The following is a 17,440-nucleotide window of genomic DNA, read 5'->3' on the forward strand; positions in this document are numbered from 1 at the left end:
CTTCTAATACTCCCCAGGGCCAGTATGTTCAAGATCTAGACTCTATTGAATTTTTTTCTGCCACTAACTTTTTTTGTCCTTAGAACCTTTAAAGCAATTTGTGAATTTACACATTTGTATTTTTAATTCAGTATATTATAATCTACCACTGATACTGGGGTTTGTTGTTGTTTTGTGTGTTGAGACAGAGGCTTGCTGTATAGCACAGGCTGGCCTGGAACTGGCTCTGTAGTCTTGCCTAGAATTTGAGCTTCCAATTCTGCCTCTGTTGCCCAGGAGCTGAGATTGCAGAGGTTTACATTGGTACTGTGCTGTGTTGTTCTTTGTGGTGCTTGCAGTACTGAATATTTGCTCCATGAGACATCAGGAAGCCAATTTTATGGCTACATTGTCACATAGTTTTCCCCCTTTTCCTCCTTTTTTTTTTTTTTTAAGGCACAACACGTATTTCTGTTCATCTTATTCTCTGTTGTGGAGATGGATGCAGCAATTCATTAAGCTAGTCTTGCTAGTCTTTTTTCTAATGTAAGTAATAACTCAGTATTACTTGAGGTTATAGCTTCAGGATAAGTTCTTAGAAATTAACTTTCCTGAGTGTGGGGTTGACACATAAATAGTTTTGTGAGTTCTTGATAAACTCTTGTACTTTGCTGTCATTTAGCACACCTGCAGGCCTGCTTAGAGAGGCTGTTGTCACACTTCTAAATTGTTTCCAATCTGCTGAACAAGAATTGGTATCTCAGTACAATTTCAGTTTCCTTTATGAATAAAATTGAACATTTTTTCCATAGTTTTAAGGATCATCTGTTTATCTTTGGACTGTCTTGTTCAGGATTTTGTGTTTGTTTGTTTGTTTTTGGTTATTTTTACTCCCAATTTTTAAATCCTATAGAGGAATCAGTACAATATTTGCAATATATATTGCAAATAGCACTAGTATTAACCTTTATTTCTGTCATAGTAAAGAATTAGACATTGGAACTTCTGCTGTATGCTTATCTTACCATTTTATTAATTTGTTTTTCAGCCATTTTGTTTCTTTATCTTGAAAGAAAATAAATCAATCATCTAGTATATACTGTTTCAAAAGTCAATCCAAATGGTTCTTTCTTAGTTACCAAGAATTTCTGAGTGAGAGAGATAAGTGATTTAAATAAGGAAAGTGTGACTGAAGTTGCTTTTCAGGGAATTACTCAAATTGGTGATAATTTTTTTTATTTCAGAACAAAAGAAAATATGTGAGATTCTATGATTTTATAATTAGTTTGTAATCAAACATTAATCTTGTTGAGGATGTCAATGAAACTTTATTACTAGTTGCGATTTTATTAAAGATGAATGTTTCTCACTAGGAAAAAATACTTGCTATGAACTACATTTTTTTGTATGTTTCAGGTTTTGACAACAATCCGTTCAGGGCATCGAGCAAATATATTTAGTGCAAAGTTTTTGCCGTGCACAGATGATAAGCAGATTGTGTCTTGCTCTGGAGATGGAGTCATATTCTATACTAATATCGAGCAAGATGTGGAAACAAACAGACAGTGCCAATTTACGTGCCATTATGGAACTACTTATGAGGTACAGTGTTGTGATTGCATGTGTAAATGCATGCTTTTGTGTAAGTGTGTAGATGTGTCTGTGCATTTGTTTACACATGCATCTACACTGTTAAGTATAGAAATTATTGGCAGGTTGTATTTCACCAAAGCCTTCTGAAAGTTTATCTTGGTAGATTTTGTGGATAAAGTTATAAAAGTAAGAATCAAGTATTAGTATTATAAGATGAATATGCAGTTGCTTAAACAAGCATGCCTTAAACAGGTGCTAGCCCTTATTTCCTTTGTGCATTTATTGGTTAGGGTTTCTGTTGCTGTGACAACACCATGACCACGGCAACTTTTATAAAGGAAAACATTAATTAGGATGGCTTACTTAATTCAGACGTTCAGTCCATTATCATGGTGGGGAACATGGCGGTGTGCAGGCAACCATGGTGTTGGATAAGTAACTGTGAGTCCTACATCTTCCAGCAAACAGGAAGTCACCTGAGATATAACAAGGCCAGACCTACTCCAACAAAGCCACACTTCCTAAAAGTGTCACTCCCTATGAGCTTATGGGGGCTAATTACATTCAAACTGCCACATTCCACTCCCTGGCTCCCATAAGCTTTTAAAAATATCATAATGCAAAATGCATTCAGTCCAACTTCAAAAGTACCCATAGTCTATCACAGTCTCAACAATGTTTAAAAGTCTAGAATTTAAAGTCTCTTCCGAGATTCTTGTAACCTCTTAACTGTAATTACCTGTAAAATCAAAATCAAAAGCAGATCACATACTTCCAACATATAATGGCAAAACATAGGGAAGAGAGCATAAGCAAGACTGAAAACCAGCTGGGCAAACTCCAAACTCTACATCTCCATGTCTGACGTCAAAAGCTTTTCAAATCTTCAACTCCATTCAACTTTGTTGTCTATAACACACTTCTTTCTCTTGGGCTGTTTCCACTCCTGTTAGCAGCTCTCCTCCACAGGTATCCTAAGACTGTCATCTCTAACATCTTGGGTTCTCCAAGGAAATCCACGCTTCAAGCTTCACGCAATGACCTCTCTACTCAGGGACATCCTGACACACCCTGGCTTCAGGAGTTTTCCTTTGGCATGGAGGCAAATTCCTTAACCTGTTTCTTTTATCCGTAACTCTAAAGCCAGAACCACACGGCTGAAGCTGCCAAACTCTGCTGCTTCCTGGAACTGGATCATGCCCCCCTCATTCAGTTCTGTCTACACTAGCTTTCTGTCCTTCACTGCTTAAGCTTGACTGTCCTTGAACTTGTCCTGTGGACCAGGCTGGCCGAATGCACCACTGCTCCCAGCTCTAAGATTTTCTTTGTTTTTTAAGTTGGAAATTTAGCTGGGTGTGATCTTGCCCTGAGGCAAGATCCTTTTATTCATCTTAATCCATTGATCTCTTTTAGCTCAGAATTTAGCTCTGTCTGTGTCCTGGTGCCCCTTTTCTCAATTTATATATTTTGTAACTTACCCTGCTCAGTTTGCTCCTTTGTTTTATAAATCTTCATTAGAGTTACCACTAATAACCACATGGCAGAGTCTTTAGTAGGCTGTTTTGACATTTCTTCTGGCAACGGAAGCCTAGGCGGATTCTTTGGAAAAGGGCAAAAAGCAGCCACATTCTTCACCTCAATATCACAAGAATGATCTCTAGGCCATGTATTAATATTCTTCTCGTGAATATTGTAACCTCGTGAGCCAGCACCCCACAGTTCAAATAACTCTGCAACTCTGTCTTCCATGTTCTACTAGTATGGCCCATTAAGCAGTGCTTAAAACATTCTGCTGCTTTCCTAACCCAAAGTACTAAAAGTCAATGTTACTCCAAACAAAAACATAATCAGGCTTATCAAAGCACTAGTACCCCACTCCTGGTTCCAACTTCTTCTGTCTTAGGGGTTCTGTTGCTGTAAAGAGACATCATGATCATGGCAGCTCTTATAAAGGAAAACATTAATTGGAATAGCTTATAGTTCAGAGGCTCAGTTCATTATCATCATGGCAGGGAGCATGGTGGTGTACAAGCATACATGGTGCTGGAGAAGTAGCCGAGAGTCCTACATCTTCCAGCTAACAAGAAGTCAACTGAGACACTGGATGGTATTTTCATGTGTGGTCACTAAATCTCTTACTAGTTCAACAGCTAGACTGGACATAGATTTCCTAATTTGCTTTGAACTCCTAGTCTAGTCATTGTCACAGGGCATCATTTATAAATGTTCTAATGATGCATATTGTAATTGCCTGAGTGAAACTTGTTTTTCTAAACTAGTGAACTAATTAGATGAAGGAATTAAATCAATTATATAAACAATACTTTAGGAAATATGTGCTCCACAATTTGGTTTATAGACAGTAGTATCCTAAGTGAAAAATGACCCTTTTATTGAATGAAGTCATCAGAGCTGAGTCAGCAACAAGTTGCAGCTATGTTTTGCTGATAAAATGACTTCATAATTAAATAATTCAGCAGTGCTAACTCATTGAAATGATGTAGTAATCACATTTCTCACAAATATGAAATAAGTCAAAAGTTATATCTTTCTTGAAATATGTATTCCCTTCATTTGTGTTGAGTGTGCTTTTTATAATTGCCTTCTATGATGTATAAGTCTTATTATTTTGTGTTGTTTATAAACTTGTTCAATAAAAGCAAAGAAATATCAGTACTAGTTTTAGAGAAACAGATACAATAAATATGCCTATACATATGACTTTAAACAATACATTTTTTAAAATCTGATAATTCTAAAAGTCAACTAAAATTAATCTAGGCTCAAATTCAAGTGTTTATGGGTCTGTGAACCTTATGATTTTACCTTTTCCACTTCAATAACCTTTACATTGCTCTGAATCAGGGTTCCTTCCTCCATATTTTAAGTCAATTCTTCAAAATGTTTTTTGTGTTTGTTTACTTGAATTTTTCCATTATCTTGTGGTCTTTTCTGACAGATTTTTGCCTTGCTCTTTGACTCATAATGATTTTTATAATTATTTTGGCTCCATTTGGATAATTCTGCATAATCTTCTCACTTCAGCATCCTTAATTTAAACATACTTCCAAAGTTAAGTTGTTCAAAGCTTATAATTTTGGAAAATCTTATATGAAGTTTTATTAAAATAATTTCAAAGAAATCATTTTCCAAGGCTGCTATATGTCTGTGTATTCTCTGTTTTAAATCGTGCTTTCGATAAATCATAGATAATGACATACATGGATAGTTTTGCTGTGTTAACCTTCACGGATGCATCAAACAGTAGCAGTGTGTTTCTAAGCTGCCTGTTTAGTTGTTTAGTAGTGTTTCTTTTGTTTCATCTTCAGATTATGACTGTACCAAATGACCCTTACACCTTTCTGTCCTGTGGTGAAGATGGAACTGTTAGGTGGTTTGACACACGCATCAAAACTAGTTGCACAAAAGAAGACTGCAAAGATGTAAGAATCCAAGTTTTATAACAAGTGATTTAGAAAATTTAATTATGATTCAATAATACCTTTGGTGATAGTTTTATTTTGCTAAAGTTTTCAATCACAAAATTCTTTCAGTATTAACGAGGTCGAGAAACTTCTATTTCGGTTGTCCATTTAAATACATTTTTATAGAGGATAGAGAGATGACAGGTCTTCTGTAAAGGACCTGAGTTTTAAACCCAAGAACCCAGGTAAAAGCTGGCATGGCGGTGTGCATCTATAATCCTATAGGTAGATTACTGGAGCTTAGTAGTTAGTCACCCTAACTGAAATGGTGAGCTTCAGGGTTCATGCGAGACTGTCTCAAAGAATAAGGTATAGAGCAATTGAGGATGACCCCTGAGATTTACCTCTGACTTCTGTACCCATACACACTCATGAACACGCATGAACACACCTATACCCCCACTCACCCACCCACCCACAAATACACACACACACACACACACACACACACACACACACACACAATATATGACAATTTGTCTAGTTTTATAAAAATCTGGAGAGTTCATCTCATTTACTAAGTAGACAGTTTGACTTAAAACAGCAGTGGTTAAAAGTCTGTGAAACTGTAGTTTCTTTCCCTTCATCTTTTAAAATAAGAATTTTTGTTTGCTTTTAAAGAAATAATCAAATTTATCTCACATTTCAAAATTTGTTTACTTATTAGTATTTTATGAATTAATATTTAAAACTTATAAAAGGCCTGAGCTGGGTGGCGGCAGTCCATGCCTTGGATCACAGCACTCAGTAGGCAGAAGCAGGCAGATCTTTGCAAGTTCGAGACCAATTTGGTCCACAGAACAAGTTCTAGGACAGCCAGAGATACACAGAGAAACCCTGTCTCAAAAAAAAAAAGAACAACAAAAACAAGCAAATACACAAACAAAAAAGCCTGAAAAAATATTTTTTGGCCCTAGACAGCTTCTCCCAAGAGTTTTATTTGTCATACACTATGAAGAATACAGTAGATCTTTACTGAATCATTGAAGTGTTAATGAAATATTGTTCACTTTATTTTTATAGCAGCAAAAAACAAAATAAAACCAAGAATCATTATTATTCAAGTCGAATAATTACTAACTAAACCAGAATAACCACAAAAAGATTATGTATTTGAAACTGATGAAGCAGAAAATAAAAAGTAGAAAAAAAAATTTTTTCAAGACAGGTTTCTCTGTGTAGCCCTGGTTATCCTGGAACTCATTCTGTAGACCAGGCTGGCCTCAAATGCTTGAGATTCTTCTGCTTCTGCCTACCAAGTGCTGGTATTAGAGGCATGTGCCACCACTGACTGGCATACAAACAGATATTTTAAACACAAAATTTTGATCTGTTTTATGTTATGTAGCATATATAAACACATACACACATTGAAAGATGAAATAAGTTTTAAATATTGGGTGTTTAGGAATCAGGGATGTAGCAATGCCAAAGGCCCTGTGTTTGAATTTTAGTATTGAGGAAAAATGTGTATATATGATATCTCCATACACACATTTTTATATACATTTTCCCGAATAATTAAAAAACTATTTTTAACACTGTACCCGTCAGGAATAAAAACCACTGGAGAGAGGTAACCTCCTCTCCCTGAGTAGTGGCCTGGAGGATGGAGGGCAGGAAGAGTATTTGAAACACTGCAGAGTCAGGGCAGGAAGCACTATCAGTGGTGAGACCTATGAGCACTACTGCAGGAAACAGGACTAGGCCAGGACTAGTTTTAGGCATTCAGGTGAGAAGGGCAAGAGAGTTGACTAGTGAGGGGCTTCAGGTACTTAGGTGAAGGGCAAGAGGGAAGCCATGAAGTTCCTTGGTTCCTTTTCCTTGTTTGTTGCTTTTTTGCTTTATGCAGCATAATCCCCGAGTTTGCCTGCTTGAAAAGGTAGCAGAAAGCCCATTACCTTGGTACTTGCCCTTATCTTGACATAATTGCTTTGCTTTTCCCTATTCTGGCAGGCAAACTCATGTTGGCTTTTGTGGGCAAGAGCAATGACCCTGACCTCTCTCCATGGAGTCCCCTCATTCTGTCCTAGGTTGCATGTTATATATGTATTTTACATACATGTATAAGGTTCTTTGAAAACATATGCTATATGTATTTCTTTTTAAAAAATATTTATTTGTTTGTTTGTTTATTATGTATACAATATTCTGTCTGTGTGTATGCCTGCTGGCCAGAAGAGGGCACCAGACCTCATTACAGATGGTTGTGAGCCACCATGTGGTTGCTGGGAATTGAACTCAGGACCTTTGGAAGAGCAGGCAATGCTCTTAACCTCTGAGCCATTTCTCCAGCCCTGCTATATATATTTCTTAGTAAATGGTTAGTACTATACTCATTATTTCAAATGTTTTTAAACCATAGATTAATCCACACTTTAGGAGGGTACAGGTATCCTTTTCTAAGCAACATCCTCATAATAATACAAGGGCTAAGAAGTAGAAGAATTATTTCCTTTATAAAGCTTATTATGTGTGTAGTCAGAAAATATAAAGAAAATCCAGTGACGACAGAATAATTCCTAACAAGATCTTCAAATTATGAAATTGGTAAATGTATATGATAGGAATAATATTGTGACTAAATATGCTAGAAATAAATTCTAAGTCTTGAAAAATAAATTACAAAGAAACCATTTTTTTCCTTTTTTGTTTTTGTTCACTGAATTAGAATGTCTGAGATAGGTTATTGTCTTACAATGAGAGGGGAAATATTTAAATTTAGAGTATTTATTTCTATATAGCTATGTGTAACTGGTCTCATGCCTGTCTTTTATAGGATATTTTAATCAACTGCCGGCGTGCTGCCACATCTGTGGCTATTTGTCCCCCAGTACCCTATTACCTTGCTGTGGGTTGTTCTGATAGCTCAGTACGAATTTATGATCGACGAATGCTGGGCACAAGAGCTACAGGTGAGGAAATATTTGGCAAAATTTGGGACTGTTCAAAGAAATGTTTATAACATTTTACACTCATATAGTTTTTAATTTTGTTATAAATATTACTTAAATAACAGATTATTTTAAGAGAAAAATTTTACTAATTCTTTTTAAAAGTTTTTCATTTTACATAACAATCACAGTTCCTCCTCCCTCTCTTCTTCCTGCTCCCCCCAACATCCCTGCACCCACCCACCCCCATCCACTCCTCAGAAGGGGTAAAGCTTCCCATGGGGAGGCACTCTGTTGGAAAGTAGGCATAGTGGTTGTAGTCCCAGGACTCTATAGCTGGAGGCAGGAATCAGAAGTTCTGGGTCATTCCTGTTTGAGGCCAGTATGCACTACAGGAGGCCTTATCTCAAGAAAAAGAGCAGACTCTATTGGAGTAATGCTTTCACAGTTATCAGTTTAAAAAATCATACCAGGAGCTGGGGAGATGTTTCAGTAGTTCAGATCATTTGCTGCTCTTATAGTGGACCTGAGTTTCGGTCCCTGCACCCAAGTTAGGCAGCTCCCAACTACACCAGATGGTTCACAACTGTCTGTAACTCCTACTCTAGCGAATCTGATGTGTATTCTTTTGACCTTCATAGGTACCTACACCTAGATACACACACATACACACCTAACACACACACACACCACACCACACACACACTCAAGCAAACACTTAAACACATAAATCTGAAAAAAAATATAACACTTGATTTGTTTTTTCCCAAGACTGCCATAATAAATTATTCAAAGCGAGTATCTTAAAATAATAGAAATTTGGAATTTTTTTCTACATAAAATCTCTTCCTGGAAGTCATATTTATTTTCTGTCTGTCATCACAGCTTTAGCCTTTCCTGCCTCCAACATGGAGTCCTAGTTAGTCCTAGGGAAATTTTAATTCTCTGAGACCCATTTAATAGTCTTATAGCCACAGAGAAAGATACAAGTATCTCTCTTTAGACTATCTCCTTTGCTGCCAGTACAGTTACAACATCAGACTTAAATTCAGTACTGCAACAATATTTAAAATATTCCAAGCTAAGAAGATATAAAATATGCTACATATTATATACCTAAGTCCAATTAAAAAGGTCACACATGTATACATGTACATGTACATATATACAAAAATGAGTATCAAATATATGACCACATGTTATGTTATGGAAAATAAAGTACTTGGGCAGAAACCACCAGTGTCAGTAATAACCAGCTTAGACTATCAAATGTGTGGCAATACCAGATGACAGCTTTTCTGTTCTTTTTTTTTTTAAATAAATTATTTACTTTTATTTATTTGGTGTTTTGCCTGCATATATGTCTGTGTGAGGGTGTCAGATCTTGGAGTTACAGACAATTGTGAACTCCCATATGGGTGCTGGGAATTGAACCCAAGTCTTTTGGAAGAGCAGTCAGGGCTCTTAATCAATGAGCTATGTTTCCAGCCCCTCTGTTTTGTTTTAATCAATTTTAATTCTTTGACAATTTTACACATTTATGTACTATATTTTGATCATATTCCTCCTCCATTCTTCTGTTTTATCCTCCTCCCACTGCCTGTAACCCTTCTAGTCCAACCCCGTCCCTCCTACATTCATGTTACTTTCCTTCAATGCCTGTTGAGTTTAATAGAGTTGCTTGCATGTGCATACATGTGACTTATTTACTGGACATGGACAACTTACCAGCGGCTACATCTCTGAAGAAAAATTATTCTCCTTTCCTAGCCTCATTAACTCCCAGTAGCTCTTCAGTTGGAAGTGGGACCTCATATGCCCCTCTCCCATCAGTTTAAACTGTCAGTGGGCTTATCTTGTGCAGGTAGCCATAGATATTTGTGGGTTCATGAGTGCAATAGCAGTATTACATTCAAATAGCATTTCATATCATTCCTCCCCGTCCTCAGGCTTTTGCATTCTGAGAGATACTCTCTTTTGAACTGTGATGAGGAGTCCTGTCAATTTGAATATGCATATTTTGGGCGAAACAGTGTGATAATATGAAAATGTAGGCTTCATTATTATTCTCAACAGAAACAAGAAAATTTATATTTTTAGCAGGACAAGACTCAACCATGCAGAAGTACACAGCTTTAGGGATTTTAGCATTCCCAGACCAATTGAACTCTCTCCTCTCATACTGAATTGTACTGAAGACTACCAGAGTTTTTAAAATTGGGATTATAAACTAGACTTTGTGGTCTAGCTACATCTCTAGTCCTTGTGATCTGGTTGCATAGTTGAGGTCAGCTTTGAACTTGATTCTCCTCTCTTGCCTTCCCAGTTTTGGGATCATAGGCATTGGACCCCTGCACTCCACTGTGGCCTCTTCTGTCCTGCAGGTGGCGCGTATGTGAGGAGCAGTACTCCTTGTAGTTTCTGCTGCCTTTCTCAGGAATTACATTTTAAGTGGAGGTGGTGGAGACTCCAGTGAGGCAGCTTCTGTGAGTCATCACCCATGTGGGGTGTGACTCTTCAGGGCTACAGCTGTTTCTAGCACTAAGTTCATCTGTCAGCTACAACTGTATCAGACACTTGGAAGGAAAGAGCAATCATGGCTCTTCTGGGAGAGGTCCTAAAAGTTCCTTTGAGCTGCTGTTTTCTCAGGTGACCAAGGCCCTGCTAACTTTGAGAGAAATGAACTAGATGGCTTTCAAGGCTCGCTGGAGGTGGCAGGAATCACTGGTGTGCTCAGACACCCTGGGCTTCCTTGTTCTAGTGTCTGGGAGCCAGCTCTCTGCACCATGCAGACTATTTAGGGAACATTTAGTAATGGGCCCAGAGAGTGGTGAAGGCTGTGTCGAGTCCTACATGAACCATACCTGATAGAGGAACCTGGAAGAGAAAGACCATCTAAAGCTGCAACAAAATTAATAGCCTATTACCTTCAACATGATTATAAAGTCCTGTTAAACAGTCAGAGTTCAAACAGTGGTGCTCATTCAGCAAGGCCTTTTCCTTTTTCTTGGAAGACAGAAGAGTCATCAGAAAATTTTTAAAAGCTAAATTCTCCTTAAATTCATAATCCTCTTCTTGAGATATTTTAGTGTAGAATACATGTATCATGAGCCATTGTGCATTATTTGGCTTACCTTAGTTGCAGTAGTTATTTACATTTTTAATTTAGATATTTTCAGATGATTGATTCAATTATGTAAAGTATTACTAGACTAGGAAGAAACCACAGTATTTTCAATAGAATCAGTGTTTAAAATCTTCAACAATATGTTTTCCACAATGCAAGAAGGTTGGAGAGATGGCTAAGCAGTACAGAGGACGTACCTGGGTTTGATTCCCAGCATCTACAAAGTGGTTAGCAACCACTTGTAATTTCAGTTCCAGTGTCCTGTTCCAGCCTCCGTGGGCATTGCACACACACTCTTCATAGACATACAGAATACCAATATCATAAAAAAATCACAAATTTTTTTAATGGCAAAAAAAGGCTCTGTCAAAAAAAAGGCTCTGTCATAGGAAGTGGTTTTCTTACATCACATGTATTTTCATCCTCAGCCTAACTTTGTGTTGATTTGAATATATTGTACCCCAAACCTATTAATATTTTGAGTTCCATGTGAATGCAAAGAAATGCTTTTGATATTCTGGCACCTATAAGTTATATTAATGAAGTTATTTATTTTAAAGGATTGAGGTAATGTCATTTGTTCAAAAAGACAATGGTTTCTAAAATAAATAGATAGCTAATAAACAATTAGAATTGTATTCAACGTATTCTGCCAAGTGTCAGGTTTCCTAGTATAGAAATTATCTTAATTTGAATGAAAAGTTTGTAGATGACTTAGTGTAGAAATCAACTATTAGTAAATGTTATTTCAGCAAGTGGTGTAATCTAGAATTCTGAATGATAAGGTGATCTCTTCCTCTTCCTATTCCTCCTCCTCCTCTTCCTCCTCTTCCTCTTCCTCCTCCTTCTTCTTCTGGTGTGTGTGTGTGTGTGTGTTTAAATATGCTGTGTCATACCTGGGAAGAGGGAATCTCAAATAAGGAATTGTCTTAGTCAGATTGGCTTGTGAGTATCCCTAGATGGCTATCCCCATTTTCTAAATTGCTAATTGATGTAGGCTTTTTGTGGGCCTGGACTGTAGAAGAAAGGTAACCGAGCAAGCCAGGGCAGCAAGCCAGTGTGCAGCTTTCTACCATGGGTTCTTGCCTTTGCTCCTGCTTGAGTTCCTGCCCTGATTTCCCTCAGTGATGGACTGTGACTGGGAGGATAAGCCAAGTTAAACCTTCTTTTCTCAAGTTGCTTTTGGTGTTGTCATAGCAACAGAACTGGAACATATGCTGTCTTATATCATTATTTTTTGTTTGCTATAAATTCTTGACTGTTAAAAAGGAAGCTTCTTATAGATTCAGAAAGTGATAATTTGGTCTATATTACATTATTTCATGTAGCTCATAATTCAGGCTAAGAGTTTTTAAAATGTTTACTTTTATTTATAACAGTACTGATTTTGAATAAATTCCTGTTATTTAGGGAATTATGCAGGTCGAGGAACTACTGGAATGGTTGCTCGCTTTATCCCTTCTCATCTTAGTAATAAATCCTGCAGAGTGACATCTCTGTGTTACAGTGAAGATGGCCAGGAGATTCTTGTCAGTTATTCTTCAGATTACATCTATCTTTTTGATCCCAAAGACGATACAGCACGAGAACTTAAAACTCCTGCAGAGGAGAGGCGAGAAGAGGTAAGTTTACTCAAAAACTAGACTCTTTCTTCATGGTGAGATGCCTGTAATTCCCAGGAGGAGGTAGGATAGATGCTCAATTTAAGGTCATCCTTGGCTAAGTAAGTTTTGAGGTTAGCCTGGGCTATATATGATGCTGACTCAGAAAAGAAGTAGAAAAGTGTTCAAGTAAAGAAGTAAATGCATTGATTTTTCTCTTGAAGGCTTTATGATTTAGGGAACATATGAAAGAATAGGCTAATAAATTAAATAGAGCTCTAGAAAAAGTAAGCTGATTTTAAAAAGAAAATATGTAATATAAAACCTTTAACCTTGTATATGAATAACAGCAGAATAAAATATCAACAGCTCTGCACCTGGAGGCAAGCCAATTAAGACAGTAGACGATATGATGATAAACATCTAAGAGACTGTGTTCATGCATCAGGTGCCACCCCTTACCATTTACTATTCATATTAGGCAACAGTTCCATCCTTTTCCACATGAGAAAGTAGAAAAACTTGAAGAGGGCATTTATATAAAAGGTGAATGAACTGAATTACTGTGACCAAAATATAAAATTGGAAAGCTAGAAGTGGATTTTTGACAATATATAGCCATGGAAACATATTTGGTTTAGTTTGTTAGGCTTTTCCTAACATGCATGCCATGTTGATCTTCAAAAATATTTTATTAAAGATTTACTTTTAATATTTTAAAATTTTATTATTTTGGATATATAGTAGTTTTGCTTATATGTTTGTCTACACATTATGTACATGCTTATTGCATGTCAAAGGCCAGAAAGAGCGTATCTTATCCCCTGGAATTGGAATTACAGAAGACTGTGAGCTGGAATTGGAGTTACAGAAGATTGTGCACTACCGTGTGGGTACAGGGAACCAATCTTGTGTTCTATGGAAGAGCAGCAAGTGCTCTTAATCACTGAGTCATCTCTGTAGTCTTAACTTTGACCTTTTTATTTTACAATGACCTATACTTGTTCTATACTTTGGCTTATTAGATGTTGTTACTTATATTAATTCATTTTTAATAAATAGTGATTTAGTATTAGCTAAGTGTTAATGAGCTTATGTTGATTTGATTTGTGATAATAGAGATTGAATTCAGGGCCTCACATTGTAGGCAAGCACTGAGCTATATTCTCAACATTTACACATTTAAAGGAAGAACAGTAGCAAATGTGTAATTCCTATGAAGCGAAAAACGAAATTCAGTTGTGAATACCGATGATATGACCGCTCGAAGGTATGGTTGAAGGGAAGGGAGGGTTTTTATTGTAGATATGAGGTAGAGAACAGCCAGCAGCATCTAGAAGAGTACAGAGCAGAGACAAAGTAGTTGAGTAAATGTGACCAGCATCTGCATCTGGCCTTGAATGGAGAGAAAAGACTGGGAGAACCAGAGGTGGAGACTAAGAGAGAAAGACAAAAGAAAGGGAGCATAGCCAAAACAGCAGCGTTATGAGGCGAAATGAGAAGCCAGGGCAGGGATAGAAGCCCATGAGCTGAGGCAGTTTAGGGTAAGGGGTGGGGTGAGAAGAGTCAGGATGGCAGCAGGATACAGAGGGAAGCTGGAGGCCACATGTGCTTTGGTATGCTAATTGATAGCACAGATAGCTATTTGTGCTTTCTCCCTTGATAAGGGAATGGCTCTTTTGATAGAACCGAGCAGGCTTCACAAATTGCTGAAGAATGCTGCTTTTATCTAACTGCCAGAGCTTGGGCCTGGCAAGTTGTTAAAACATTTTAAAAATGTGATTATTTTATAGATGAATTTTAAGATGTTCAAAGTGGCAGTATATTTATGTAAATTAGGAAAATTATAAGCTGTTTATGACTTTATTGAACTGGTTAGAAACAAATTCTGCCATGTCATTTTGTTGCTGCTTTGTAATTTCCTCTTGAGACTTGTGGGTAAATATAGTTGCAGTCAAACTCTGTGACTGAGAGATAATGAAGAACTTGGAAGTGTGCAGATGTTTTTAAGTGGGCCAGCCAACTTTGCTATCATAGACTCCATATCATCAGGACTAATGCTGAATCATTTTATGGAGATGTTTTTCTTAGTATGCTCTGTTGAATCAACCAAGTTAAAAACAATAATTCTAAAATCTGAATTATAAAAATAAATCATACTTATTATATTTAGCCAAACAAGAGTTGTGTATGTGTATAAAATTAATGAGCTATCCTTTTTTTTAATTTCCATAGTTTTTCATTTGGTATTTTCTGTTAAAACTTTGACAATATTATTTAGAACAGCTATTCTTAATCCAACAATTATTTATTAGGTACCTCTGTACACTTAGTTTTATATTAAACTTAAGAAAATTATTACATGAGCTGGGCAGGGGTGGTGCATACCTTTAATCTCAGCACTTGGGAAGAAGAAGCAGGTGGATCTCTGAGTTTGAGACCAACCTGGTCTACAGAATGAGTTGGAAGACAGCCAGGGTTACACAGAAAATCTGTCTCTAAAAACCAAAAAGGAAGAAAGAAAAAGAAAAAAGAAAAGAGAAGAAAGGAAGAAAAGAAAGTGACTACATAAAGACAAGACCCTTTCACTTAGGACAGCAAACTACCAAAGTATCTCCGACTCCCCTATCCCCAGTTATGGGGGTATACTTGACCACACTTTTTACATGGATTCTAAAAATTTGAACTTAGGTCCTCATACTTATGCAGCAAACACTCTTCCCACTGAGCCGTCTCCCTAGGTCGTAATCAACTTGTAAAAGTATATAATTAAGTATTACATATTCACATAGTAATACAACTAATATCATTGTGGTACTCTATCATATTAACCAAACAAGAAACCATGCTAAGTGATAGATACAAAAGGTTACATATTTCCACTGATATGCAATAATATCCAGAATACTCACATCTTTTTAAAGATTTATTTATTTTATTTGTATATGAGTGCTCTATTGAATTTTTTTGTGAAGAGGGTATCATATTCCCCTATAGGTGGTTGTGAGCCCACCATGTGGTTGCTGGGAATTGAATTTAGGACCTCTGAAGAACAGTCAGCTCTTAACCACTAAGCATCTCTCCATCCCTGAATACACACATCTTTAGAGGGAGAAAGTAGATTATTGGTTTTTCTGGACCTTTGAAAAGGGAGAGAAGAATGGCTGTTGTTGGAAGTGGGATTTCCTTTGGGGAAGATTAAAGTGTTCTAGACTCAGATAGTGATAACAGTTGATAGTAATCCCTGAAAGTACTCTTTGACTTGGAAATTGAGTTTAGTATTCTCTCTCTCTCTCTCTCTCTCTCTCTCTCTCTCTCTCTCTCTCTCTCTCTCTGTCTCTCCCTCTGTCCCTCCCCCCTCCATCCCTCCCTCTCTCCCTCCATCTAACTCTGTTTCTGTATACATGCCATGGCACACATGTGGAGATAAGTATAACTTTTTTTAAAAAAAACTTTTTTTGTTGGTTGTTTTTTGTTTTTGCTGTTTTTTCTCAAGACAGAGTTTCTTTTTGTGATCCTGACTACCTGGAACTTGCTCTGTAGACTAGACTGGCCTTGAATTCAAAGAGATCTGCCTACCTCTGCCTGCCTTTGCTTCCCTGAGTGTTGGAACTAAAAGCATGTGCCACCACAGACTGGCTTAGAGAACTCTTAAAAGTTGATTCTTTCTTTCTTTCTTCCATATTGGTTCCTAGGATCGAACTTATGTCATTAGATTGGACAGCATTAATACTTACCCACAGCATTTGCTCACTGGCCTCCACTATTGACTGCTCCCCCCCCCATGATGTTTGCACTCATTGGTGTGCAAGTTAGTTTTTTATCAACTTGGCACAGACCTAGACATATCTAGGAAAAGAGTCTCAAGTAATGAATTGCCTCCATTAATTTGTCCTGTGGGCATGTCTATGGGGGCATTTGCTTAATTAATGATTTATGTGTGAAGGCCCAACCCACTGTGGGTGCTGCCACTCTTGGGTGGATGGTTCTGGGTTCTATAAGAAAGCAGGCTGAGCCATTGAGAACAAAGAAGTGATCACCTTCCTCCATGAGCTCTGTTTGAGTTCTTACCTTAGTTCTTGTTCTGGCTTCCTGTCATGATAGACTATAAGCTGTAAGGTGAAATAAACTCTTTCCTATCCAAGTTGTCTTTGGCCATGTTGTTATTATATCAATAGAAAGCAAACTGGAATGTTTGGTGACCTTGACAAGGATGGTATCAATGGAAAGACTAAAAAAACAAAAACCAACAACAATGGAAACATTGACTAGACTGGATTGAGAAAGGAATGGTTGGGTAAATGCAGGCATTCTTCATGCTTTCTAGTAAAGTGAAAGGAAAAGAACTATAGCTGGAAAGAAATATATGCACTTTTATATAACTGTGATTTTCTTTGCATCAATAACAGAACTTTCAGCATATTGTGAGAGAGAACCAGGTAAGAAGACATACATATAGTAAAAGAATAGAGTGATTATTGAGGCAAGGAGTTTGAGGATGGAAGGAAGGCAATAAAAAAAGCAGTAGGAGGAATGGAACACTTGGGCTTAAAGAGAATGAATGATGCATTCTTTGAGAATGATTAGGTTAGAAAGTTTCAAGTAGAAATAAATTTGTAGAATTCTGCTGAGAAATTTGATATCTTTTCTACAGGGCTTTATTTTTAAAATAAATAAAGCCATACTTTGTGTATTATAGAACAAAAATTTGGGGTAAAGTCACCCTTTCAAGTGGGTCAGTGAGACAAATGTATTTGGTGA

The 17,440-nt window shown here is 37.0% G+C and overlaps 1 protein-coding gene across 6 annotated transcripts in view; it reads left to right on the forward strand.

Annotated features, from left to right (window-relative positions):
- Positions 1–17,440, forward strand: part of Dcaf6 (DDB1 and CUL4 associated factor 6) — a 117,149-nt gene that overhangs the window by 33,045 nt on the left and 66,664 nt on the right. For all 6 annotated transcript variants that reach the window (XM_085687980.2, XM_048421357.3, XM_085687981.2 and 3 more), the window contains exons 4-7: positions 1,396–1,581; positions 4,902–5,015; positions 7,837–7,972; positions 12,489–12,700. In XM_085687980.2, the coding sequence (XP_085544106.1) occupies positions 1,396–1,581; positions 4,902–5,015; positions 7,837–7,972; positions 12,489–12,700 (648 nt within the window). The remainder of the gene's footprint in view (positions 1–1,395; positions 1,582–4,901; positions 5,016–7,836; positions 7,973–12,488; positions 12,701–17,440) is intronic.

Source organism: Myodes glareolus, chromosome 5 (genome assembly GCF_982192425.1).
Source record: "Myodes glareolus chromosome 5, mMyoGla1.1, whole genome shotgun sequence".
NCBI classification, from domain to species: Eukaryota; Metazoa; Chordata; class Mammalia; order Rodentia; family Cricetidae; genus Myodes; species Myodes glareolus.